At 42.4% G+C, this 27,827-nt stretch overlaps 1 protein-coding gene across 1 annotated transcript; it reads left to right on the top strand.

Annotated features, from left to right (window-relative positions):
* Nucleotides 1–205: 205 nt before the first annotated feature.
* On the top strand, nt 206–27,242 carry LOC115056847 (cyclin-dependent kinase 17-like). Its single transcript, XM_029523601.1, has 17 exons — nt 206–588; nt 9,488–9,636; nt 14,920–15,084; nt 15,717–15,850; nt 19,521–19,646; nt 21,738–21,794; nt 21,958–22,072; nt 22,864–22,958; nt 23,143–23,205; nt 23,674–23,797; nt 23,999–24,119; nt 24,810–24,907; nt 25,060–25,165; nt 25,586–25,628; nt 25,819–25,909; nt 26,081–26,155; nt 26,349–27,242. The coding sequence occupies exons 2-17, from the start codon at nt 9,510–9,512 to the stop codon at nt 26,384–26,386; spliced, it is 1,578 nt and encodes a 525-aa protein (XP_029379461.1). The 5' UTR covers nt 206–588; nt 9,488–9,509; the 3' UTR covers nt 26,387–27,242.
* Nucleotides 27,243–27,827: the final 585 nt, after the last annotated feature.

Raw genomic sequence — 27,827 nt, 5'->3', positions numbered from 1 at the left:
TGTTGTGGGGGAAATGAAATATACGTTTGCAACAGTGTTTGGTTTAGTTCGATAGGTAGACTAATGATTTCAGTGGAGTGTATCGGCCCTCCAGCAGGGGCCGCTGTGGGGCCGCTGTGTCGGCCTCTGTGCCGCCGCCCGGAGCGGCAGTGGGGGGCGCTGCTCCCCCGCTGACAGGGACTTGACACGGCTGTGGTGGCAGGCGGGCAGGCGGAGAGAGGACACGCTCAAATCAGCCAGTGATCGCCGCCGTCCGCCTCACACTGACATGGTGCCTCCGCTCTGAGGACGGACCCGCAGCGGAGCTCCGACTCTCAGCCGGCAGGCGAACTTTAAGACCCGCGGAGGAGCCATGCTGCCGGTCGGTACAAGCCCCGGATATCAGCGACACTGAGGACCAGAAAGTAGCCGCCACCAGCCGAGACCACAAAGAAGAAGAAGAAGAAGGAGGAGGAGAAGGAGGAGAAGTGGTCGCTGCCGGGTTTTCTGTGTTTTTTTTTTTTCACGCTCGGAGGGAACGACGGCATCCGGCCTGAGAAGAAGCTCCGAGGTCGGGGACTCCGGGCGGAGCACCGCGCCTCGTTTCTGGTGAGAGCCCTTCACGGTTGTCGGCGTAGTTAGTGTGGATTCACCGCAGAGAGAAACTGCGGCGGCCGAGTCCGTCAACATTTCCACCAGCATGGGTTTGATAACAAAAAAACACGCTCGGTGTCAATGCAGCGGTGTTTCCTTCACACCGGTCAGCGGCCGCAGTGCCCCGGCTCAGGGAGGTTACGGTCCACCGCTTTGGCCCGCGCGGGTTAAACATTTGTGTCAGTTGTTGTCAGATATCAGCCGGAGCAACACAAACAGTCGGCCGGCGGGTTGTCGCCTTCTCCGTGTATCATCTTCCATATTTTGCTACCAAAACATTCACTGACCCACATTTTTAAAAATGTCCTGTCCTTCTGCTCTGAATATTTTCACCATCTACTTCAGAAACAACTGTACCAGTCTGTGAACTCTCTCTCTCTCTCTAACACACACACACATACACACACACACACACATACATACACACACACACACACACACACACACACACACACACACACACACACACACACACAGAAGTAAGAGTTTAAGCTCTTTCAGCTGCTGTAGGTATGGAGTCCAGGACAGCCTGCTCAGGGAACAGAGAGACTCCTGCAGCTTCTAGGATTGCCAGCTTTCAATGAAGTCTTGTTCTTGTTTTTACAGGGAGTTAACGTGTGTGTGTGTGTGTGTGTGTGTGTGTGTGTGTGTGTGTGTGTGTGTGTGTGTGTGTGTGTGTGAGAGAGAGAGAAATGTCCAGAGATGAAGACGTTTTTCTAGATGGGCGATTCTTGTGGTGAATTGATGAGAAAGTTCATTTTGGTGTGAGAACACCCTTGGGCTGATGTAATTACAGATTTGTCGTCCTCCCATCATGTTTCTTTTATAGCTGCTGTCACTGATACTGTATTATCTACGCTTCATTAGGTATCTGTCTCACACTAACGCAGACTATTGAAACCTGGAACGAATCTCTCTTTGACAAACATTATAATAGTCAGTCTGCTGACTTGAGTTTCACTGAGATTTGTTTATAGCATCTCTAAAAAACATCCCGAACAGCCAGGTTGAATTTTTAAGCAGTGTAACTAAAGACATTAAATTATTATCTTGGCCGAGCTTACAGTTTTAAGTTAAGTATTGTGTTGATGTTGAATGTCTGGCCCTGTTGGTCAGTGCTTATAGTTCATAATGTTTTGCGGATGTCTGAATAAAAGAGCTGTCACTGCACTTTGACCTGCACATTTCTTCTGAGCAGCTTTTCAGTTGTTTGATGGCTACAAGCTGGCGAGCTCTATTGCCAAATGTTTGCCATTCGGAATTTTCAGGTGTGTCAGCTTTCAGGATCGAACCACCTGATGCCGAGCCCTGTAGCTTCAGGAGTGCAGGGAGCTGCTGGGGCGGGGGAGGCCATGTGCCCGTGTGTTGGTTTGACATGGGGCCGTTCCCTTGGTGAAGGCCTTGGGGGTGGTGAGAGCAGGGTAACCTGACCTACTGTGAAACAGCTGTAGCTACGTCGTGCTGATCCCTTGAGTCCCAGTGAAGATCAGATGATGGTCCAGCATGTGATGGTGTGCGCAGGTTTACATGTGAAGGGATGTGTTTTTGCCAGAACTTCATACTCAAATTAAGACCGAATTTCATCAACTTTATTTTGAATTCCCTATTCCCTATTGCCTATTCCCTAATGCAACTGTGGGCTCTTTCTGTGTATGTGTGTGAGCTCATGTTTAAGCGGCAGGCTAAGACAGCTGGCTGAAGGTTAATGTGTCACCACTCTCTGGAGAGCAGCTGCTATGTCACAGGCACCTCTCCTGTCTATAGATAGCCATGAATACAAACTCTTTTCTCTGCTGCATTAACATAAGAACGCCCGAACCAGCATTCAGCGCCGTCCTATCACATGTGGTAGCCCCATATGGGGGGGGCGGATGTTGTTGCTTGCAAGTTTTCCCGCTGTCGCTCCCAGATTCTCTATCTCCATCTGAATGTGGAAATGCCTGTTGGTAAAGTCTCCACCCCCCACCCACCCTCCAGCCTTGAGCCAACTGGCTGAGAACCTGTTTGATTGAGTTATACAGTAATAACTAACGCCACATATCTGGGTCGTCATCTGTGGTATTAATGTCTGAAACAGGTGAGGGACAAATATTGCCCATTTTTCCCATCACTCTTGGCAGGGTTTGCAGGAGCTGTCTGAACACTTGTCTGATCTTTATTTGGAAACAGACGTACTTAAACTGTCATCCATACCAACGTTATGACAGCCCGAGTGGTTTCACATTGTTGAGATGCATCAAATGTTTTCTAATTAGGTGTACAGTGGTTTAATAAAAAACACGTTAGATCTGTTTGTTTGAGTTTTTAATTGACAGAATTTGGAAACATCCAGGACCCCGCAGCATCAGCTCAGTGGGGTTCTCTAATCAGGCACTGAGAATATAGACTGCTTTTCAACAGCTTACAATGCATGTCACGTCCTGTCTGAATCGATTTTCCATTTTTATTTAAATCTTCAAGAGTTTCTCTCTGCTCACTGTTTGGAAAGAACAATGGGTTTTCCCACAATATTTCCCTTTTTCTTCTGCTGCATAGATCAGTAGGATAATAAAGACAGGAACTGAAATGATGGATTAATGGACACACACACAAAAAAGAAAAAAAAATAGTGGTTGATGATTGATTGATTACTTGGCTTCTACATCTTTGGTATTTAGTTTTTTTTCTTTTGCAATTTAGCAACATCACTAATGTGTTAAAGTTGGCAGCTGATTGATGTAACATCTGTTTATATATCTTAAAACCACAATAATGTTTTCTCCCAAGATATTCTTGTTCTGACTCAGAATATAAAGTGAAATATTTACACCCAAGAAGATAAAACTATGTAATATTTGGGACTTTATTGCAATAAATCAATTAACAGCTGTTATTTGAAATTGTTCACTCACATGTTTGAGCTTCATAGTAACATTTCACTTTCACTAGTTATGTAGCTGAAAAGTATTTAATTATAAAAACAATCTTCCATGCATTGCAAACATGTGGTATGTGTAACTGTGACTGGCATACAGGTGTGTGCAATGACTACAAAGTCTACTGTAAACTGCTTGTGTTTTGAATTTTGATATGGGAACATACATTGTGATGTATTAGACAGGAGTCTGCGCTGTGGTTCCCTTTTAACAGTTGTGAAAGGCTCTCAGGACCTGCCTGGGCTGCTGGTGCGAGGATGAGAGCAGACACACAGGCAGCGAGGGGAAGGCTAATTGTCGCTCTCTCAGATGCTAATGCTCTGCTCTCAAGCGCACACCAGGTGACTTGACTCAGATCAGACAAGTCTGTGCCTGGACGACTATCTTTGTAATGAGCCAAACAGAAGTCTGTGATAATCATGGGGCCTTTTATCTTGAATAAACACGGCTTTATTATCTGAATATAACATTGAGAAAAAGGAGTAGCAGCAATATTAAGAAGAAAGATTAATAAGCCTATCTGTCACAATTCACTCAGGTCTTTAATCTCGTTCCTGTAAAGTATGAGTGGGCCTTGATTTTCTTTTTTTAATTTAATTAATTTCAAAGTCATTGTTAATCTTCTAATCAGGACATTTCTGGAGGGAAATCCATTTTTTAATTAACAGCAATTCTTTAATAAGACATTCAAAAACTAAACTTTGCATTTCAGTCAACCTACAACATAGTGTTCTGCGCGTGAGTGTGTACATTTACTGACAAATGTCTGACACAGTCATAACACCACTTAAAGTGATTTGGTTCAGTGTCCACAGTAATAGTGGCAGTGGTGAGTTGATGATTCAGTTGTGGCCTCTATAGTTTTGAGAATGGATCATTTTAACTCCCTGATTGTGATCAGGCCATTGAGGTGTTGAGGGTCTAAACAACAGCCTCAGTGTTTAGGTGTCTGGCATTAGCTGGGTGCGTCACTGTGTCGCTGGTTTCTCCCTAAAGGTAAATGTTGCATCTCATAAAACCACATTAATTCCTTCTGGCTCTGGCAGAGGTTGTCTTTTTCCAGATTAGATGAGCCACAAATCACCCTGAAACCTGTGTGTGTGTGTGTCAGGTCACGCAAGTAATGAGAAGATCTGACCATGATTTTTAAGGATTCACAAAATGATTAATATTAGACTATATTAAGATTAAACATACAGATCACAAAACCCAAGAAGGGCTCTAGAACAACAGAACAGGGAAAGGAGCAAATTCAGTCATTTTAAAGGCTGAAAGCATCAACTGTTGTGAAAAATGAAAAATTAGTCAGTCGTCAACACAATATGAATATTACACTAAATGCACAATTGAAAATTACCTTAAATGCAGGAACAACACATAAATGTGTGTCCTTGAGTAACAGAATGATACCACAACTCTGCAGATACCAACCTGCAGTTTTGAACCTGGCCGTTTACTATCTGACTGCAGGTCACAGAGAAGACTTAAAGAGGAGCATGCCTGTCACTCAAGCTGCCGTAACCATGGCAGCAGAGTTAATCAGCCAACGTTGAATCTTATTGCCTCTGAGAGCTGTGGCTGTGCGTCACTGGTCTGGCCTGCCCTGCTCTGATCACAGGCCCTGGCTGAGGTGCCTGCAGAACACACACACATGCACACCAGCTGTCTGTCACCACTCGGCCCTGAGGACGCAGGTGACACGTGCGAAAGGCACGAAAGCAGGCTGAGGAAAGAATGAGCGTCAGTGCGGCTGGAAAAGAGTTCAAATATGATGAGAGCCTTTGTGTCCTCAGCTACGATGAGGTTCAAACAAGTCTAACTGCTGAAGTAAAGCCTCACCTACTGCAGTGTGTGCAGGGAAAGGCGTGGGGGCGGCATGCCTGGTTGTCATGCTCAGCGCTTCTCTGTTCAGCACGCCGCTACCTCCCGCGTCTGCTCAGAAAGTGCACAATACAGCCTTTATGTAAGGCCTCCATAATGGAGCCAGCTACTTCACTCATGTCCTTATTGTCTTGGCCAGGATGAGAAAAGGCTGCTCTTTAGAAAAGCAAGGCTGAGCTCACCCATGATTCATGCCAACAGTTACCCTTGTTCCCTGTCTCTTTCTGTGAGTGAAGCAACCGGGGGGAGGAGAGTTGGGAGTTTTCTAGGACCCCTGTCAAACTGAAACTCAGCGATGTTAGGTGGTTTACTGGAGCCTGGAGGGGTCATGGAGAGGTGGTGACCTTGCTTTCCTGTTTCTGTGTGTGGCCCAGAAAGCAGTCACACAGTAGCTGGGATGGTGGATGTGGTTTGATTGGTTTATTTGGCAGAAGTGGAACAATTGCAGACATTTCCGCTGTCATGTTTGCTTGTGTTGGTGTGCTGTGGGGGAGGCGATTCCTCACAGGAGCAACTGTGGTCTTACCATTAATGTAGCCCTCTTTGCATCATCAGCACAGCAGGAAAAAGGCAGAATCTATATGAAGCATATGTCAGTTGTCACCTCTGCAGCATCCTTAACTCAGCCCCCCCCTACTGTTTATCCTGCATCCCCCCCATATATCGTCTGCTTACTGTGCTGCCAGGGAAACAGACATGGGAAATGCACCTAAGCATACAGCTGAAGATATAGAGCTGGTCTGGTACTGTGAAAGTGGTGTAGTGGCAGATGCTGTAGGGGATAAAAACATAGTGGTGTGGCAGGGGGGCAGCTATAGGGTGTGCTGTCTCCTGCTGCGCTCTGCATTTTCAACATGGAAAAAGCAGCAGGGTTGCCGTGGAAACAAATCCCGAATCAGTGCGGTGCTCGGACCCTTCCACTCCAGTCACCACCCCTCCTTCCCTCCTCTTCCTCCTCCTCCTCCCAGCGGGCCTGGAGCTCAGACTTCAATCCAGCCTACTTAAGAAAGGGAGGCTGAGGCTCGGAACAGGGATCATGTCCAAAGCACCCCACTCAATCCCAGAGCAGGAATGTGGGCCAGTGAATGGGGGCGCACAGTGGACCACCCCCCCACTCCCCACTTTCTGCTGCTGTTCTGTACACTGTGAGTTTCCATGAAGCCTTCAGAAAGTGATTCATATCAGCCCAGTGTGCTGGATAAGAGGAGGTCATATCCAAGTTATAACATCCACGGTCATTATCGGATCTTAAATATCTCCAAGGAAACTGGGGAGAGGTGGACTGAAAAAGTCAACAGCAAATTGTCAGTTTATACCAATTGGTTTGATATAAATGTTTCTGTAGGTGTGTGAATTGATAGAAATATGATGTGAAGTGCACATCAAAATATATAACACGGGTCTAGTTATTTTTAGACATTTTAACATGGAAAAATCGCATATTAGCACAAAAAATGAACAAGTCACATTTAAGAAGTGGGAACAAGAACGTGTTAGATATCTTTGCCTGAAAAAAATCAACTGGAACACTTTTTGATGTGTGCCTTATCTCCATCACCCCATAACTGCTGGAGAAATTGTTTCCACTCAGCTATGACTGTGCTGTCTCTCCCCCCTGGCTGTGTTTCAGATCTGCTGCAGGATTGTGGGTAACGCTGAGAGCTGCTCAGTCGATGACTGCTTGCCTGTGCTGGAGCTGATGTGTCATGACGAGGCAGAGCTGACTGATGTGAAGCTACTGTGACAGTTGATTGGATGTTCTGCTTGTCTTAGTGCTTGTAATAATTTGACTGATTGTTACTTGACTAATAGCACACAGAGGAACAAATTAAGATGAATGGTGTGGCGGACAAGATAGTCATTTTAAAATATACTTTCTGACCAGTCTCAGATGAAAAGTGAGGCTGTGACTGAAAAGAGTCTTGTGCCTTTTACATGAAGGAGGTGGGGACACTCAGAAAACAGGTCACAGCTAGTCTTGGGGAGTGTTACTGTATGTGAAATCTGATGAATTGTCTCAGGTTGTGTCACTGGAGTCGGCGTGGGTTGGATCCGTAAATGACAGAAATCAGGAGGCAAGCAACACACCCCTGCAACTGCTCCACATCTCTGCTTGAGTTTCAGAATGAGATGCAGTTACTAGCGTAATGCACCTGAATGCACTCTGTCCCAGCGGTCTGTTGTTCATTTGCATTATGGGTAATCTTAGAAGCATGCATGATGTGGCTCTGCTGCATTGATTTCTTTTAGATGGTTTCTTTTTAAAATATTCACCCTGAGTGCTGAAGGTGTGGGAGTGCAGAGTTAAACTGGTGAATTTCTTTTCTCACATCAGTTTTTCTGATCGTCGTATCGGCATATCCAGATATTAGTTTGACTGAGTTTCTGACCATGGACAACACGTTTTTGCCTTTCTGACAATATAAAGAAGAGGAAAATGTGTGGTAAACATTCCTGACTGGAACCAAACGAGGAAGATCATGGTCCGAAACTGAACCGGTAACTGAATCCAGGGACATTCCAGTTCAGATTTTCACTGCCCTATGAAAGTGTCAATGATGTGAATATTGTGTGAATTTCTCCTCTGCAGTTTTAACTGCTCCTGCTCTACGGTTTCACATTTTTTCTTTGCACTGTCCCAGTTTGCTTTGGATGGCAGCCCAGTTCAGACATGCGGCTGCTGCTGTCCACTGTGTACAGGGAACAGGCTCACAGCCTCAAAACACTCTGTGGACAAACTTTTTAGAGAAGCCACTCTAAGACGATACAGGAGTCGGATGGCCTAATTTTCACCCAGATTTTTTTTTTTTTTTCAGTTGTTGATTTCACTGAGTTTTTCTTGTGAAATGAAAGTTTTGAACTGAAGTCACCATGGTTTTGAAACCACTTTTGTCTTCCGATAAACTGCAGTCGTCATGTTTTAGGCTCTTATGTTGTATTTTTCCGTGCTCTATAATCAAAAACAAAATTTGATTCATTTAACAAAACAAATGCCAAGCATTTATTTTCAGCATTTCAAATATGAGTATTACATGCCAATAATATACTACAGATATTTTGAGATAAGAGTTATTTTGAGATAAGACTTATCTCAAAATATGTGTGACTACTTTATTTTATAAAATCACACAGGTAAAAAAAAAAAAGTGTCTATTGCCAACATGAAGTCAATGTTCAGTCATACTGAAGACAGATCTACAGAGTCGAGCCGTCTCTTGGCGTTAGGAGAGATATTTGGAAGACAAAAATCTGCTGTCACTGGGGAATCATTGAGAGGCATTGAGCCCCCAGGGCTTGCACTGCTCATGTGTTTTCATGTCTGGTTTTACTCATCGTTGTCATCATCATCATCACCACCATCGTCACAGACAGACACAGGTCCAGGCTTGCAGTTGTAGTAGAGTCATGATCACAACACATTTAGGTCACAGGGAGAGGCTGCTCGTAATCTGTTCCTGTCAAACATTCCCAGATATCTTCTGTCAGGAGTTGAAATACTTTCACTCAAATTCTCTCTCTCTCTCTCTCTCTCTCTCTCTCTTTTTCTCACGCACGCACACGCACAAACACAAATACAGGCTCTCACACTCAGTCACTCTCATGCACTCAGTAAATGCAACTGGAATGTGTGATGTGGACTCAATGTGGCCCAGACTAGTCCTCCATTCAGAAGCAAATCCCAGGTTTAAGATTTGCTTTTATAGTTTGCTGTGCCAGGGACTGTACTCTAAACTCGGCCGCAAGAATCTCTCACCAACTCGTCATGTTTTCCCAGGGCAAAGAATGCAAAGTAACGTGCCTGAATGAGCTGAGTCATATTAAATGTCACAGAGCTAATTGGTCCGTCTTTGTTTGTTCCCTCAGTGTTGATCGTGAATCATGACTGTAAAAGGATGAGATGTATTCTTTTTAGTTAAAAGAAGTTCATGTTAGTCATCCCTTCAACTTCCAGACTGCGGGAATACTCTTCTGTGACCAAAATAATAACTTAGTTTTTTTTACTTGACACAAATTTTTACCTCAACTCAAATACATTTTTTGTGTTTTGTCAACCGCAGGCCTCCCCTACCTGAGAGCTCAATGGAGAAGATGAAGCGGTTCAAGAGGCGACTCTCTCAGACGCTTCGAGGCAGCCACACCATTGACGAGTCGCTATCTGAGCTGGCCGAGCAGATGACCATTGAGGAGAATGGTTTGAAGGACAGTGGTGAGTTTTACAGCAGCGACTGCAGATGTTTACATGTATGGAGAGATTCATGGATGACACTGACCCCGTGACAGCCGTCACGTTTTCAGCTTGTCCGTCCGTCCGTCCGTCTGTCACATTCTTGTGCAGGCAGTATCTAATGACAATTGAAATGTGACATCTCTGTAACAGATTAAAGGAGTTTCTTCAGATTCACTCACATTCAAGTATCCACAAATTCAAATTTGGGGCTCAAAGGTCACAGTAACCTCACAAAACACATATAATACACATTTATTTAACTACATTTAAGACTGTAATTATGACTCCAAGGGTTTAAGAAATTTACAACCACAGGTGGTACAGCTAGCATTGCTGTAGAAATTTACAGCTGTTTAAAAACATGCAGCTTTGAATGCAAGAAATTCCAGTTACATGATTGAAGCTATTTTAGAAGGGCGTTGATTCATCGTCACTGTTATTTTGACAGCTACAGCTCTGAGAAATGTTCCTCTTTATGATAATAATGTTAGATAAATTATGACACAGGTAAACCCGTCTTTACCAAAGCTGTAAGAAAAACTGAAGATTATAGACTTCATAAAGTCTGGACTGATGTAGTACTCAGAGTTGCATTTAATTAGTCTCTCAATTGATTTTCAATATTGACGAATTAAGTATTAATATTACACAATAAAACAAATTGTAGTACTGTGTGGATGAGTTAATAATTTCTGGCAGATTCCTGTGGGTGCTAGGGATTCTGATGTTGATTGACTTATTTCTGCATCAGTGAATAAATAAGGTACTTGACAGTCTAACTACTGCATTTGCAGAAAAGTGGTTCAGGGGTTGAGTGAAGGTTATCTGACATGAAGAGTGGAAGGAGGATGTCAGGACATGTGAAGGATAAAGCAATGAAATCCAAGAATTCATATCCAAACACCAGACCAACATGTAAGACATTCAGCACAGTTATGTATGCTGCAGTGGAATTTATTACAACTAAAAAGCCAAATCCAAAGTCTATCTCATACTGACCCAGAATCAGAAAGGTATACAGTACAGGCCAAACGTTTGGACACACCTTCTCATTCAAATGAATAGGAAAGCGTGTCCAAATTTCTGGCCTGTACTGTACTTCTGCTGAATGGTTTATTTTAGATCTCTAACAGTTGTAATTTCTTAAAAACCACAACAGAATTAACTTTTGCACTGATAAACCTTTGGAGATCCTTAAACCATTGAGCTCTTAACAAAAAGTGTTGCAACTCTTTCCACTTCACAACTTTGACTGTGGTCAGTCTATGTGTTGCACTCATCTGCTCACACATTGCTGTTCACACTGTACGTGGCTATATCATTCATCTGGAGCCAACTGAAGGCTGTGGCCTTCAAGGCGTCAAAATAAGGCAGGGCGCCACATCACCTTATCTCTGCTGATATTCATGAACTCTGTAGGAAGCAAGAAGGCAGCAGTCCTTGGTGTGCCACCACATTGTTGCCATGGTGCTCATGGTCTGGAAACATTCTAGGGTTTCCATGACATCACCACGGCGACTTGGATGGCTTGGTAAAACCAGTCAGGCATCTTGATGTCTCCCACCCCTTTTTTATGTTTTTTATTTTTGCATCTTTCAGCTCCTCTTCGTCTCTTTTGGCCTCGCTGAGCTGCTTTCAGACTTGTCCTCAGTTTCCTCTCATCTTTTGTCCAAAGAAGAAGTTTTTTTTCTTCCCCTTCTTCAATCAAACAGATCGTCTCGTCCAAGCAGCCCCCCTTGCCACCCCCCACCCCCCCTCTCTGAGAACTAACTGGGCTTTGTAAAGAGCTTTTTGTGTGGTGATTAACACCAGGTTTGGCCAGAGTGTTCTGTGCTTAGTGAGTGGGGACACAGAAACATAGTGTGTGTGTGTGTGTGTGGGTGTGGGTGGTTGGGTGAGGGCATTTTAGCAGTCCGTGTAACATTTAGTGGGGTAGAGAGTAGACTGAATGGAGTGGCCAGATGAGATGTGATCTTAACTCAGATTGGGGAATGCATTTTGGTCCTGATCTGATTATATAACACAAATAACTCCGGCCAGCGACAGAAGCAGCTGCACAGAGATAAGAGAGGTGGCATAAGGACCTGGGTATCACATGGGGGCTGTGTACTTCTGTAGTTTCACAGGCAATCTAGGAAATGTTTAATATACAGCGCTAAAGTTGCTAAAGTTTGGAGGATAGTTGGGAGAAAAAAAATCCCTTTTTTTATTTTTAAAGTGGCTGACTCCACAAGTTTGAAGATAGTTCGTTACGATTCTAGTTTTATGTTTGGATTCATTGTTTTACTGAAAAGTAACAGCTGCCTGATGGCGCTGGGTGATGAGATGAAACATCTAAACTTCCTGAAGCTTTTGCACACTGATGCACTTCCAAGTCCAGACAATGTTGCTGAGTGCAAAAAAAAAAAACATATACAAAAAATAAATATAGGACATACATAATATGCCAACTTTAGATTTTTGTGGCATCTTTGCTGAAACTGGTAACACAGTGAAACCATTTGTTACGGACCGTGTAGATACATGATGATGTGAAACCCTGTGAAGTGCATGTCTTATTTTCGTTCCTCTGGCATGTTCCTGTTGAAGATATATGTGACAGATAACACGTAGTTGCTTGAAAATCAGGGCCAGTGGCTGATGGCAAATCATTAAGGGCGGCATCAGTCTAAATAGGTGTAGGAAGGGAAGCAAAGCAAAGCCAAGACGATAGTCACTGAGCCAAGATTTACTGTTTTAACTGTCATGGGAAAATCTAAATCAAAATATTGGCAATATGATTTCGTCCAGGTCTCTGTCCACTGTCTAGGATGCTCTTGTAATAATATATTTTTTTTTATTTTCAGATTTGGCCCGATAAAGTCAACCATACGTAAATATAAGTGTATACATGATTTTTAAATTTAAAAAAATGATGTAATAATTGATCAGAAATCAAAAATCATTTGCACTCATTTTTTAAAGAGACCCTGATTCCAGCTCCTCAAATGCAAATATTTTATCTTTTATGATAATAAACTGAATGCCTTTTGAGTTTTTAATCAAAGAACAAGTCAATACATAAATTGATAATAAAAACAATAGTTGCGGGGCAATTCATTTTGTATTGTGGTATCAGTCCTTATCTGCTAAAACAGATTTACTGTTTAGAGGATAAAGTGAACTGGAAGACTAATCCGATACCTGACAAATCGAAGTGCTTCACAATCACATTAATGTAAAAATCATTACAATAAAAATCAGGTCTTTCTCATCTGCCAGTCCTGTTCTCCGCTCACTAGCCCAGACCACTCAGCCTGTTTGCATATTTGGCTGCTGGTTTCATCGCTTTCTAAAGCACAAAGAACTTAGAGTGTACTTGAACCTTGACTGTCTGTGACAAATAGCATTTTGACCACATATGTAAAGTTCAAGTTTGTCTAACAGTCACTGATGTATATGCTTTGTAGTCATCTCTCTTATCTCTGATGGAATTATTGACTCGGTTGCCTTATGTCCAGTCCTAATCCCCATTGCCCTTGCTGCATGTGTCCTATAGTATCCTTCTGTCTGAGCTCCGTCCTGCTAAACTGCTTCTCTGGGGCTCACGATTGCAGTCGATATTTCAATAGGTGTTGCTTGTACAGAAAAGATCCTTTCCCACTCTCTTGGCTCCTCTTTTGGTTTTTGTCAACTTGCTTCTTTGTCAGACACTTTCTGCCAAGACAAACTATACAACATGGACCACAAGGCATTTTGTTTGCAAACTAAACTCTCTCTTTTCATACTGACTGTTTACAGGATGAGAGTTACACTGGTTGAGAGAAGAGACCACACTGTGGTCGGCTCTGTTCACACGTGTTAGTCTAGTTTGGTGCAAGAGTGTGATCTTCTGGAAAAATCCAAGCTTGTTAACATCAGATTACATCAAATCACTTTGTTTTTGTTTGAACTACTGATGATGATGATGATGACACAATAAATCAAACTATAATCAAAATCACACTGTTAGATTACTTCATCCAAATTACAAGGAACTGTTTGTTTGTTTTATGCTGCTGTTGTGATAACGGTAAATATTTGTTGTACATTGTTATCATAGTCAGTGTTGCAGTGCTTCAGGAGTACAAACCATATTCTTTAAACATAAAGAAATTAAGTAGAAAATGCAATAGCAAAATAACTGCAATGCAATGATCATTTTAATAATGTAATAATAATAATAATTATTATTATTATTATTATTATTTGCATATCTTACAGCCCTTAAGTTTTATAATTCATCCATCCTGGATCCTCCTTAATGTTTTCACTTAGTCGGACTGTTTCTCACTCAGCTCGACACTTTTGATCTGTTCTCTAAACCCTGAGAAAGAAAATTAAAATTCAGTCTTCTTACATAAAATCCATTTATAGAAGCACATGCTTTATGTGCTGTAGTAGTTATCACGCAATGTGTATCTTATCAAGTCACGGCAGATAAAATATTACATGAAAACCTATACAGCTGCAGATTAACACTTAAAAGCTCTTACGTAACGATAGTGATTATTTCATGCAGTCTGGTGTTGTTTTGTGGAGCCAGTCGTTTATAAACACTGCATCACAAAGCTTTGACAGCAAAATCACCTCAAATCCTCATGACATCCCAATTATCATGAAAGATTTAATGAACTGTCAACCAAATGATGATTATAAAGAGAACTAATCAGATACCCTTAGCCAAAATGTGTAACATCCATTATATACATTTTCGCAAAAAATACAGCCCAACTTGCGGAGGAGTTTTGAGCCTTATATTTATCCATGAGAGGCTGAAATATACACTTCAATCAGGGCCCTTGTCTTTTGATTGCTCAGTTTTGCCAGCTCTAAAGAGAGTCCTGCTTTTGACGAACATCTGTGCTGTTGATGCAGCAGATTTGGTTTTCCTTTCCAAATCTTGTCCAGCTGATTGAACCCAAAACTGGTGTAAAAACAGCACTAAAGGAAATTGTTTTAATCTTTAATGGGGCATTTCATTTTCCTTTTTGAAAAAGTACAAAAATGTATATCAAAATCTGAATTAAATATAAATGTAATTTAATAAAAATTCAAGGACTCTTCATTTAAGGTTTGATCAAGAAAAAGTTTCTATTTATATAAAAGCGCTTGTTGGTATCAAAACTAATGCTGATCTTCATTAAATATAGTTATTGGTGTCGCTAAAATTCACCATCTCTCCTTGCAGTTCACACTCAAATGCGCATCAGTTTTTAAAGGGAATTTTGCCTCTGTTTGCAGAGCCTATAGTGAGGAACGGCCGTCCTCCGTCAGCCCACAGTGTCCACTCCTTCCTTCACCAGTACACAGGCTCCATCAAAAAGCCGCCACTGCGACGACCTCAGAGTGTCATTGGAGGAGGGCTGGGGTCTCTCATGGTCATGCCTCGCAATGGTAGTCGCCTTGGTGAGACATACACACACACAGGCTCTTACATTGTCCATGTAGAAGTTATAGCAGTGGTTAGATTTTATCCCTGATTAAGTTGTGAAACTGTCAAAGAGCTCACAAATGTCCAAATGTAGAAGCTGATGTGAGTCGGCTGAGCCCCAGTCGGAAATATTATGTGTGAAAACGTGTTAGACATGCCAGCATGGACAGACGCATAAATCAAGAAATACAACTGTCACGTTCAGTCATGCAACGAACCATTACAATAAATGAGACTCCAAAGTAAACCTCAGCCCGGAGACAATATTTAAATTCTGGGCATTTCCTGATGTAAAGATAAACACAAGAAGCTGGCAGCCTGTTTTATATGTATGAAAGCTGAGTTTGTTTAGACATGGGGAAACAGTGCCAGTGTGATAAATGGGTTTGCCTGTGGCGATGAAATAAATGAAATCTATCAGTTGAACTGATCAAAACTCATTCGCTTCTCATGTATATTATGTGTTGGACAAAGCCAGGAGCTTGATAAGAACAGTGGAGCTGCTGAAAGTGTTTTTCTTTCCTGGTGCTGAGCCCTGCCCTGTTTCCACAGGCCTCTCACACTCAAACCCTCGTTCACTGCCTCCATCTCTCTCCGTCTGTTTTAGATATTGTCCATGAGAACCTGAAGATGGGGTCGGACGGGGAGAGCGACCAGGCGTCAGGCACTTCCTCTGACGAGGTCCAGTCGCCCACAGGCGTTTGTCTGAGGAACAGAGGGAACAGGCGTATCTCTGCAGAGGTGAGATCTTCTTCAGACTGACTTTTTCCCTGCGCAGCCTTTCTGCTTTTTAAAAAATCAAGTTCACCTTCATGGGTTGCCAGTGACTGGCCACAATTGACGTGCACTGATGTTTGAACATGTTGCTATTTGAATGAATTGTGACACATTTAACGGCCAGGGCTTTTACCTGGCTCAGCAGTTCATCCTCAACTTTGTCACTGATGATTAATTGATAGTGATAATTAATCCGTAAAGACACAAAAGATTCTCAGCGTTTAACAAAGGGCTTTTTTTCTTCACGACGATGCATTGCTCTGCACTGTAACTCAGTGTAGGTGTATTTTCATAGTGTGTCACAATGTGCAAAAGTCCTCCGCTGCCCACATAATCTCAACATGAGAGAGACACACACATACACACACAGAGTATGTGTCCACATACTGTACTTATGAGCATACTTCTGAAATGTGTTTTGTAAAGGTTTTCCACTAGCCATCACCTCCACCCACTGAACCCCCTCTCATACACTCTCTCTCTCTCTCTCTCTCTCTCTCTCTCTCTCTCTCTCTCTCTCTCTCTCTCGCATGCAAGCACACACACCCACACACACACACACACACACACACACACAACAAACACATACACACTGAGTCAGTCATGGGCAGCCAGATTTTGACATTCCTCTGGTGGTTGCATAATGTCAACACATTATGGAAACACTTCACATTGTTATTAATAGAATTTTTTTTGTTGTTAAAGAGGGATTTCATTTCACCACAAGGATTTTCTGAACTCAGAATTTTTGTAAATACTGTCAAGTTTAAAGATTTGAAAACAAAAAATCTCTGTGCCTCACTGCAGAGATGAAAATTCTGAGGTAGATTTAAAGGGACATATGGGAAGACAGACGTGCACACAAATTGAGAACCTGATCAGCTTTAATCCAGTGGAAGCATGAAAGGTGGTGAAAAGCTGCAGGAGAAATGACACTGCTGTTGTTTAAGGTGACAGATAAAGTCTGCTCAGTGGGTCTGCTTGAACTTTGCTGTTTTATGACACAGACTTGCATCAGATGCTTTCATAGGTTCATGTGGTGGAAAAAATGTGGTCAGTGTTTGATGCATCGTGCATTTGTTATATGTTATGCATAATCAAGAACTAAGTCTTATCTTAATTAACATTGACATATGTCCATTTTAAACTGTCTTTCTTCACAACATAACCAACAGGAGGCCCTTTAAATCCACCTTAATGGCTCCTAATGGGATTGTATGGATGTATGACTCCCCAGTTAAGGAACAACAGTGATATAGTGAAAGTGCAGTGTCAGTGAAGGTTTTCCCTCACACATTTTTCTTTCCCTTTTTATTCAGTTTAACATTATCAAGCATTAAAGAAAACTAAAGAAACAAAATCACTTCGACAGTTTCTCAGTCTCATTTCAATTTCAGCATGGCTGTTTTCCATCAATCCTTTAGCTATACACCAACTCTGTACATGGTCACCGGGGGCTGGAGCCAATCCCGGTTGACATAGGACAAGGGCGGGTTTCACCCTGGACAGGCCACCTGTCCATCATAGGCCTCACAAACTAATATTCACACTCATGGGCAATTTACAGTCACCAGTGAACCTAAGGTTTGTTCCTTTGAACTGTGGGAGAAAGCCAAGCTGTTTAGCCCGGCTGTTTGAGCCTTAGTAATCGGTAACTCACATATAAAGATGAAGAGAAAGTCCTTTAATCTCTGGTGAATATTTTCAAAGTACTGTGCCTGAATTGAATTCCATTTTTATTGTGTTTTGTTTCAATTTTTTTGTGTCGTTGATATTGACATCTTTCCAATGAACCACATTTTGCACAACACCTGCCGGGTGTTCATGAGGGTAAAAGTCTTGTGGTTGAAGAACACACACTTCCTCTGAAAGTGTTTATTGATTGAGTTTATGAAAAGACGTCTTGAGATTTTTGAGCAGTCTTGCAACTACTCAAAGAAACCTAGCATGCAAAACTCCAAAAAAAAAAAAAAACAAACAAAAAAACAGACAACCTTTAAATGTGCAAGTAAGCAGCTTACTCCTCTTTGGACTACCTGTGCACAAAGACATGACGCATCACCTCACGTTCTGTGTTGAGAGTGCTTGCAAGCAGTGTACTTCACACTTCCTGTGACTGTTTCACAAAGAGAAACTGCCGACCAGAAGCACACACGCAGTTACACTCATATTCTTTCTCGTGGCCATCAAACACTCTGTGTTGTTCATGCCGTTGGGGGCAGCACAATTGACTGAAGGCCTGTTGTTCATGAAGTGATCCAACTGCGAACTCACTGTGTGGCTCCATTTTATGTCTCTGTGCTGCTGTCACACTCAGATTAGAGACAGTAGAGACGGAAGAGGAGGGGGAAGGAAGTGCATGAGGAAGGGTGAAGAAGGCCCACTGTCTGAGGTCAGGTAATGGATTGTCCTCTTGCTGTAGAGGAAGCAGTGCTGTTTTGGGATTACATCACAAGGATTACTTTAATACGGTCCAGATGGGCCCCGTTGTAACAGATTAGGCCGGGTTGATTGGACAAGTAGAGGAGGGTGGGGGTGCAAAGGTCAGGCGATGGATGTTCATCACTGGCCCTGAGGACAGACCGCCAATCCTGGGCCTACAGCACGCACCACAGTGTGTGCAGTGGGGTTCAAAAACAGACAGAGTTGCATTTATAGCAGATTTGGTCCTAAAAGAGGAAATGTTGCAATCACAACTACCCAAAACTTAACGTCCTTCGAGTGATTTTTCTGTCCCAACATGACAGAAAGATATTCAGTTCACTGTTGTAAAACAGGTAAAAGGATCAAACTAATATTTATATGTGTAATCTTCACAGCGGTGAAAACAGACATTACCTGACATAACCTGTTGAATTATGTGTCAGTGTGTCTTCTGTAGCATTAAATTCAGTGGGGCATGAACGGGTCCGTTTTAGACAAAGAGACAAGAAGCTGAGTCAGTGTCACAGCTCGTGTGTCCAGCATTCCAGCGCGTTCACTTACACATTGATCAATGAGCTTGTTGTTGAAATGTGGAAAGTTCAAAGAGCCATGTTGTTGTATTTAACAGGAGGGAGTTGCTAAGCGTCCAGTGTTATTTCATAGGGGCGGAAGTCATTTTAAAGCAGAGAGAGAGCGGGAGACCGGATTAACAATAATCTAACAAACAGAGGTAATGCATGATGGGAAAAATCCAGACGTATTGTGAATGTGTGTTTGATTTTACATAACAAGTCATTAGGATCATACTTAAGGACTTTGCTGCTTGGAAAAAGAATTTACCCTGAACGCTGAAGGCAGCTTTTAATATGTACACAAGTCTACACAAAACTGTATAGATGCATGCAGCTCTACGTGTCTTTATACAGTGTATACACACACGCACACATACACTCAGTAGCCGCTCTGTTGACCAGTGAGGCCTAAGACTGCCTGTCTCGAGCTGGCTCTTGCAGAATCTACCAGTTTATTCTGGGTCTTGTTATCAATCAGTGGTATTTATTCAGGGCTTACTGTGTTTGGTCAGGGTTTACTTCAGTTTTTTTTTTTTTTTTCATGGTTGGCCTCATTTTGACACTGTTTTTAATGATCTCCTGTTTTGTTTTGTTTTTTTTATATTTGTGTGCATGTGTGTGTGCATCCGCGCGTGCAGGACCTAAACAAACGTCTATCTCTGCCGGCCGACATCCGGATACCTGACGGTTACCTGGAGAAGCTTCAGCTGAGCAGCCCACCCTTTGACCAGCCGCTGAGCCGTCGCTCCCGCAGAGCATCACTGGTGAGGAGGGGAGGGATAGATAGAGTGGTGAAAATTTAAAAAGAAGTGTCTCTGATGACTAATGGCTAAGACACAAACTGTAGAATACAGTTTTTCCCCCCACCTGTTTCATGTCTGTCTCCATACAGTCAGCTGTTGCGGAGCAAAATTCCCAAAAAAATAAAGTAAGAAATTGGTGGAAAGGAGTCACAGCAGGGGAATCATCTTTCCGTTTTCTCACTGCTTTGTTTGCAAGAAAACTTCCTGCTTCAGTGCCCTTAAGCAAAACACTGATTCCCCAGAGATGCCATGATCCTCTCAGAGCTTCTGTCTGAATTTATAGGTTGGAGGGAGGAACAAAAGCAAGTATTTCATATCCCCATTAGTTGCATTGTTTTAGCTCAAAAAGACACAGAGAGATGATCTCAATGTTTCTTAATAAGAAGCCATATTCCCACAACATCCCACATAAATCATTCTTTTATTGAAGAAATTATTTTACCATCTATAAATCATCGGTATCCTCATCTCAGCTCCTCAATTATGAGGATTTTCTGTGTGTCATTTGATTAGAAACCAACTCTTTTTTGATTTTAAAGTTGACAGAGAAAACTCTCGAATAGATTATTTCATCTCTGACATTTTAGAGGCTGAACAGTCGAGAACATAATCGGCAGATTCAACAAATGAAAACTGAAGCTCTGACCGAAGGCTAAACTAAACCCATGCTTTATATCAGAAGAGAGGAGGATGCAGCCTGATAAAATGGAAGGACATTTTACAGACAATTCATTTGTGAATTGCAGAAGGATAATTCAGAGGCTTTAAAGCATGGCTCTTATAGACTGTTATGTAATTGGTGGATTTTGAGTGTACTTTAAACACAGCCGTGTCACCCATCAGTTGTTAACAAAGATGATAACATGCTGTTTAGCTACTTCATCTCCCTCAGTAGAAACTGTGGCACAAACTCACGTAGTAGACAGCAATGACTCATTAAACTCAATGTTTCATCACATCCTCGCAGCCGTCATCTTAACCAGCAGTGTCCTGCTGGTGAATGAATGTCCTGTCAGGACAAGAATCAGGAGCGATTCACTGCGCTTATATAAATGTACTAAAACACTGCCTACGCCTAAGAGTGGAGTCTTGACTTCACGGGGGAGTGTGTAGGAGAATCAGACAGAAGTGGAGAGAATAAGGAGGAGAGTGCTCGTCAGTGACGGACTGAGAGTATAAATAAAAAAAACAAAGCTGTGAGACTGATGTTTTATTTAACCTGAAGAGGAGAGACGGAGCTCACAGCCTGACCACAGACCGTTCTCATCCTCTCAGCCTGTCGACGTGCATTTTTACACAAACACCTCAGCATTCACTTTGTCAGCTGCCTCAACAATGAGTTTGTGCTCTTAAATTTGAATGCGCATCTGTGCGAGCCGAGCCTCACCTAGGCCACCACATTTGCATACATGCTCCCCTGCAGTCTGTGTTCACCAACCAGACCTCTCAGTTTATGAGGATCTTTTCTTCTGTACAGAGGGTCAAAGCCTGATGCTGCCTTTAGTTTTAAAGTTGGTTGTCATTTTTGTCAAGACAAGGACCTGTGGATCTAAATCTTAAACCACTTACTTATTGATAATTAAAACCGCAACTTGGTTATTAAAAAGTTTGTATTTATTTCTTGTAGCAGAGTGACTATCAAGTGAATGTGCATCGTCTCATTTTTTTTAAGAACATGATATGCACTTACATCACCTCTTCAATTCAAACTAAACGTTAGTTGACTACCATAACAAAAGCATCCAGTCCTCCTGTTTTAACAACAAAAACCAAATCATGTTTTGCCAAATTGATAAGAAATTAGTACATTCAGTTTATAGTTGAGTGCTGAATGTGCTCTATAAATATAAAGTTCTGCCAATAAACAAGCACTTTGTAAAAGCCAACAGCCCTTTGTCACAAGAGATTAGCGATGATGGTGGCTGGGGCTGCGTGACCTCCTTACCCCCCCCCCCGTCGCTGCGAGGCCATCAGAAGGATTTGTTGTGGTGTCTTGTCAGTACTAATAAAGACACTACCCTCATTAACACTGCGTGTCCTTTTCTCTTCTAGTCAGAAATTGGATTTGGGAAGCTGGAGACCTACATCAAACTGGACAAACTGGGGGAGGTACGTTAGTTTTCCACCAGGTGCTAATGTTCTCATATTCTGTGAAATATCATGGACTGACACAGTTCTAAAGTTTGCTTTTGACCTCTGATGGAACAAAACTATGCTGTATTAGTCGAGCTTTCTGTCCTCACCTCTTTTCTTGCCCCCCTCTATCCTCCAGGGCACGTACGCTACAGTCTTCAAGGGCAGGAGTAAGCTGACAGACAACCTTGTAGCTTTGAAGGAGATCAGACTGGAGCACGAGGAGGGGGCACCATGCACGGCGATCCGAGAAGGTACGAGCTTTATACACAAAGCCCAAACAGTGCCACGTGGATATGGTGGTGGAAGTTTACGGCCTTTTCTGATGAGCTGGTGTCTCTGCAATTTTTTAGCCAGTTAAAAAAAAACAAACACACATGCAAACAAGAAATGTATTATGGGTAGTTGCTTAGTGACCGTGAAATCTTCTGTTCACTTATGGTCTCACATGGATTCACAGCTTAATGTTGATTAAGTAATAATAAATTTCTCTGCTATTTTTATTTTCTTCACTCAGCAAAAAGCTATAGTTAAATTGGTTGGAAGTAATATTTCCTGGTAGAAGGGAGACATAACAGTTAAGGGATAAAACAGGATGCCACCAAAAAAGAGAAATGAGAATAAAAACCCAGCTCATTAGTCAGAAAAACAAACGCAGGTACGAGTAACATTAAATAAAAACCAAACACATAATAATGTTTGTGCTGTACCACAGTGAATGCAACATAGTCTAATAATGAGCACTCATGATAAAAGATACCACAACACCACAATATTAAATTAAAAGACAAATCAGGATATTACAAAGTGTGATACTGAACTGATTAACAGTTGAACTGCGACTGGAAGATGAGTCGAATATCACAAAGCAGAAGACACGAGTCAAGAATTTAAGTGCGGTGGATTTAGATTCCTGTTGAAACATTGAAACATTAGATGTTAAACATTTGAGAACAAACAGACCGTATCATCAACACTAGGACAAGGAGATGAAAAATTAAACATCCTCATTGCTCCAACTGTCGCCTTTTTCTTTTTCCCCCAGTGTCACTACTGAAGGACCTGAAACACGCAAACATCGTGACCCTGCATGACATCGTGCACACAGACAAGTCGCTCACACTGGTGTTTGAATACCTGGTGAGACTAACAAAGCCTCTGCCCTCACTTTCTGCATGACTCACATGTTATTTAGCTAAAATGAATTTGTTTTACTTCATTATTATTCATGACCCTGTGCAGATAAGGGCCTGCTTACCAACTGTTGTCTCTATCTCCCTCTCTCTGTCTGTGCCGCCCCCCCCCCCCTCGTTCTCTCGTCCAGGACAAGGATCTGAAGCAGTACATGGACGACTGTGGGAACATCCTGAGCATGCTGAATGTCAAGGTGAGCCTCCACAGGCGGCCTGCTGGCCTGGCCAGCTTCATCAACTTCCTTGACTTTGGTTGTTTGTTGCTGTCAATGTGAAGAACGCTGTTTTAGTGCCCCCTGGTGGTGGAGTGTGCATACATTTTTAGTCTGATTCGTTTATTTACTTCACTCACCAATAATTGCTTTGTGGTGTTTAAATGTATTTACATTTTTTTTTTTATGAAAAGAGATAGAAATCCCTAAATACAAAAATGATTATGTAATGAAACAAAATGAGGATGCATGCCTCTTGTATGTCACAATGATAAACCCTTTCTGCTGTTGAACAAACAAGACAAACAAGTTCTCTTGAATTATCCATTCCCACAGGGGTTTTGATAAAGTAGAAGTCCAGAATCAGCTTTTATTATGTATTTTTTCCTTTTTATATCACCTTTATATGAAACAGAATTAACCATCAGGATCAAACATGTCTTTCTCCAGATCTTTCTCTTCCAGATACTTCGAGGCTTGGCATACTGTCACAGACGGAAAGTTCTTCACAGAGACCTGAAGCCGCAAAACCTGCTCATCAACGACAGAGGGGAACTCAAATTGGCCGACTTCGGTAAAAACCAAAACAATCAATCGTCACAAAGCCATCAGCCTTTAAATCATTGAAAACTGCAATCATCTGTATTTTGCTAATACTGAATTGAACACAGTTGAAACAGCTGAGTGTAGTTTTCTGCCATGAAACCATTCATATGAATTTCTATTAAATGTGTCCTTTGGATCTGTTTTTATTTTTCATGTCTTGGCTCCACAGGCCTGGCGAGGGCCAAGTCTGTGCCCACTAAAACATACTCTAATGAGGTGGTAACACTGTGGTATCGGCCTCCCGATGTGCTGCTGGGCTCCTCTGAGTACTCCACACAGATAGACATGTGGTGAGTGGGCCTCCCTCAACAGGGGTGATTTCAACTGTTTGAAAACACTGATCAGACTCCAGGCCTCTCTCTCTGTCTATGCCCGCATCGCTACACACTTCAGAGGCAAAAACAGTCCTCAATTACAGAGAATTTTTTATGAAATGATTTTAAGCCTTGGGTTGCTTCAGTGATTTGTGAAATGAGCACAGATGTTTGGAGCTTCCTCACTTGGTTGATGCTCCTCTGAGCAGACAGGTGACTTTGATGTGGCGCACGGTGCTAAAGAAAGGATCCAGACTCTTCAGGAATTTGACTATAAATGGTACTTTGTACTTCAAAGTGCTCTGCTACTTTGTCAGATCTAGGGATGCCAACTTCCTGATGTTGAACTAAAATGAAGTAATTGTTGTGTTTACATTACGCATTATAATGCCTTACGCAAACAAGATCATTCTTGTAGATATAGACAGAGAAACGCATCTTGTCATTTTCAAATACGGGACGCATCTGTTTTGGCAGCCCAAGTCACATCGAATCTTGCCTGCTTCTTTCATCAGACAGTTTGAACCTCGCTGATTTTTGAACAATTTGTGGGGTTTGATGCAAGAAGTTAGTGTTAGTTTAACTGCAGGTGACCTTTTGCATTAGTCTGGGTGCGTCAAAGCTTCACTCAGACTCAGATCTCTACCATGTGTGGCGTCCTCTCAGGGGTGTGGGCTGCATATTCTACGAGATGGCTGCCGGCAGGCCCCTGTTCCCAGGTTCCACGGTGGAAGACGAGCTGCACCTCATCTTCAGGCTTCTAGGTCAGTGCTGCCCCCTGCTGACAGGGAACCGCTCACACTTTCCAGATGAGCCTTTAATCACATCAACCCTAACATGTAGCCCCTTTGGCAGCCCTTCCAGCTGCCGCAGTAAAGCCTGCTTCTAACAGGGTCGACTGAATGTCCCCCCACAGGCACTCCAATAGAAGACAGCTGGCCTGGAATATCTTCTATCGACGAGTTCAAGTCCTACAAGTTTCCCAAGTACAAGGCCCAACCCCTCATTAACCACGCTCCCAGGTAAAACTGGTTCTGCTGTCTTTGCATCTTCTGTGTGTAGACAGCCTATACGGTGTTTCATCTAAGTATATTCTAACCGTTATACACTTTTGAAGTCTCTCAATACAACCCCCTCACTTCTCTTGTTAGCCCTCTAATCACTGGAGATGGAAATGAGCAAGTGTTTCTGATCAGACCCAGGTATCAGAGAGCGCTGCTGCTGTGTGTGGAACTTTTTAGGGAATTGGACATTAGTATTATTGGTTTGTTTAGTTAGCAGTGTGTGCTCTCTGTCGCTTCCTGTAAGGAAATCCTGTGGAATAGTTGACCATTTCCTTCCTTACACTCACCCGCATCTGTGAGTCACCCCACCTCTGCTGACCTCCCTGCTCCTACTCTCTCTCCCCCCCCCCCCCCCCCCCCCCTCCTCCCTTGCTGCAGGTTGGACACTGATGGCATTGACCTGCTGATGTCATTCTTAAAAGTGAGTCTCTCAGTACTTGTCAGGCATTAATGCCACATTAAAAGCACCATGACACATTTTGCAGGTATGTTGGAGTTGTATTTTTGGAAGGATGTTCATCAGAGCACATCAGCTCATACACAATTACTTCCAACCCAATTCATTGTTCTTTAATGATCATGTGTTTCTTTTACTGCCCTAAATTTCTTAGTACGAGTCAAAAAAGAGGATCTCTGCTGATGAAGCAATGAGACAGCCGTACTTCAGGAGCCTGGGGCCACGTGTGCACACACTGCCAGAGAGTGAGTCATGAAATGGCAATGCAGTATTGCAGACTTGGCAGTCCCTGTTAGGTACAATTTGAAGGATATTGCAATGAACATCAAGGATCAGTTATAGCCTCATAACAAAGACATTATTGTGCTGGCAAGGCTTAAGTTCTGTAGCACTGACGGACTCTGCCTCTCTGGCAGACATATCCATATTCACACTGAAGGAGGTGCAGCTGCAGAAAGATCCCGGCTACCGGAACTTACACCCCGAGTCAGGTGAGCAGACAACGCAGCAGTCAGTCCTTTGACTGGTCGTTTTAAAACTGTAAGAGGGGAGGGGGTTATTGATGGACTAAGGAAAAGGACAGGTGCATGATTAGGATTGGCCTCAGCAACACAGTCAGCAGTGATTGGTTAGCTTTTGTAAAATAAATAAATGTCTAATTGTGCCTCTCCCTTTCTCCTTCAGGCAACGGAAAGAGCAGAAGACAAAGCATGTTGTTTTAGACTCTCTGGACTGCTTTTTTTTTTTTTTTTTTACTTTTTTTATTATTTTTATTTGGGAAGGATGTCCTGGCTATACGGTCTCACTGATGGATCAGTAACTTGAGACGGATGTTGGCATGGAACATCATCACCATCATAATCATCATCGCTTCCCCCCCAAAAGAACTTGGGAACCTCCACAGAGTGACACCCTCCCAGGTTTGGCCTGATTATGGCCCAAAAGAGACATTTATATACTGTACATCTATATTTATTGAGAAGAGAATTTGCTGCTAAATCCAACTACTGTCTAGAAATCTAACGGGCTCAGTCACTTTAACGAATACATGCAATGTATATAGATTTTTAATTATTTTTTTTCTCTTGAAGTGGTGGTATTTTTAGTGATACATTTTTTGTCATCATTTCCATTTTCATACATAAAATGTCCACCTCACAGCTCCTCAGTGTGCGCGTGTGTGTGTGTGTGTGTGTGTGTGTGTGTGTGTGTGTGTGTCTGTGTGTGTGTGTCTGTGTGTGTGTGTCTGTGTGTCTGTGTGTGTGTGTCTGTGTGTCTGTGTGTCTGTGTGTATGGCCCACCAGGAGACAGACAGGGATGTTTCTGTAGCAGCTCAGGAGGGTTTGATCATGTCTCAATTGCCACAGTTCTGTTCCTAACAGCATAAATCTTTTGAAAGCGTTTATTCTGAAGGTTTCTGAGGCCAGCTTTGATGTAATAACTCAGTTTTATCCTAACTGGAGGCTAATACGAGAGCAGTGCTGCCAAGCTCTGTGGGGAGAATAAAAAAAAAAACAAAAAAACAACAAAAACACACAAAAAAAAAAAGACCATTTTTGTCAGATGCTGGCAAATCATTCCAGGATGCTGTGGTCTCTGTCGTGACCAATGAACAAATGCAGGAAGAGAAAGGCAACATGGAATTATGAACAGAGGCATAACAGGGTTAGATACGCCTCTTAAATTCTTTGGAAATCCCAAATATTTAACTAAAGAGCAGCCTCCTTGTCCTTTTTCTTCCCTGCCTCAGTTTGACACATTTTCTCCTCTGATCTGTTTCAAAGCGCAGATGTAAAGTGAATTCCTGCCCAGTGTTGGAATTAGCTGTCTTTACCAACGTGTGTTCTCCTTTCTGCCATTCCCATCTCCATCAACTGTAAAAATGGGTCCTTTTTTTTTTTTTTTTTTTTCCTCAGTTGCCTCCATCATTATGTTGCATGCCTGCTCTGTTGTATGAGGAAGCACATGGCCACTGAACTCCTGATTCAGGGAGCACTAGCTATAATCCTGCCCCTAGTGAATAAGATACTGAGTCAGTCTGTTTAACAGTGTTACAAAAGATGTTTTGTAAGACATTCTTTCTCTTTATTTGTAGATAATCGTTATTGTTGTGGGATTTCATTGCAGATGTCCTCCCATCTTTGAGCTTTTTTTTCCAGAGTT

The sequence above is a fragment of the Echeneis naucrates genome, chromosome 16 (assembly GCF_900963305.1).
Source record: "Echeneis naucrates chromosome 16, fEcheNa1.1, whole genome shotgun sequence".
Classification (NCBI taxonomy): Eukaryota; Metazoa; Chordata; class Actinopteri; order Carangiformes; family Echeneidae; genus Echeneis; species Echeneis naucrates.
This window is presented reverse-complemented; position numbering and strand designations above follow the sequence as displayed.

Coding starts and splice junctions, on each gene's coding strand:
- LOC115056847 (XM_029523601.1), top strand. CDS start 9,510: ATGGAGAAGATGAAGCGGTTCAAGAGGCGACTCTCTCAGACGCTTCGA. Junction 22,073..22,863: donor ATGCACGGCGATCCGAGAAG/GTACGAGCTTTA, acceptor TTTTTCCCCCAG/TGTCACTACTGAAGGACCTG. Junction 24,120..24,809: donor TCCACACAGATAGACATGTG/GTGAGTGGGCCT, acceptor GCGTCCTCTCAG/GGGTGTGGGCTGCATATTCT.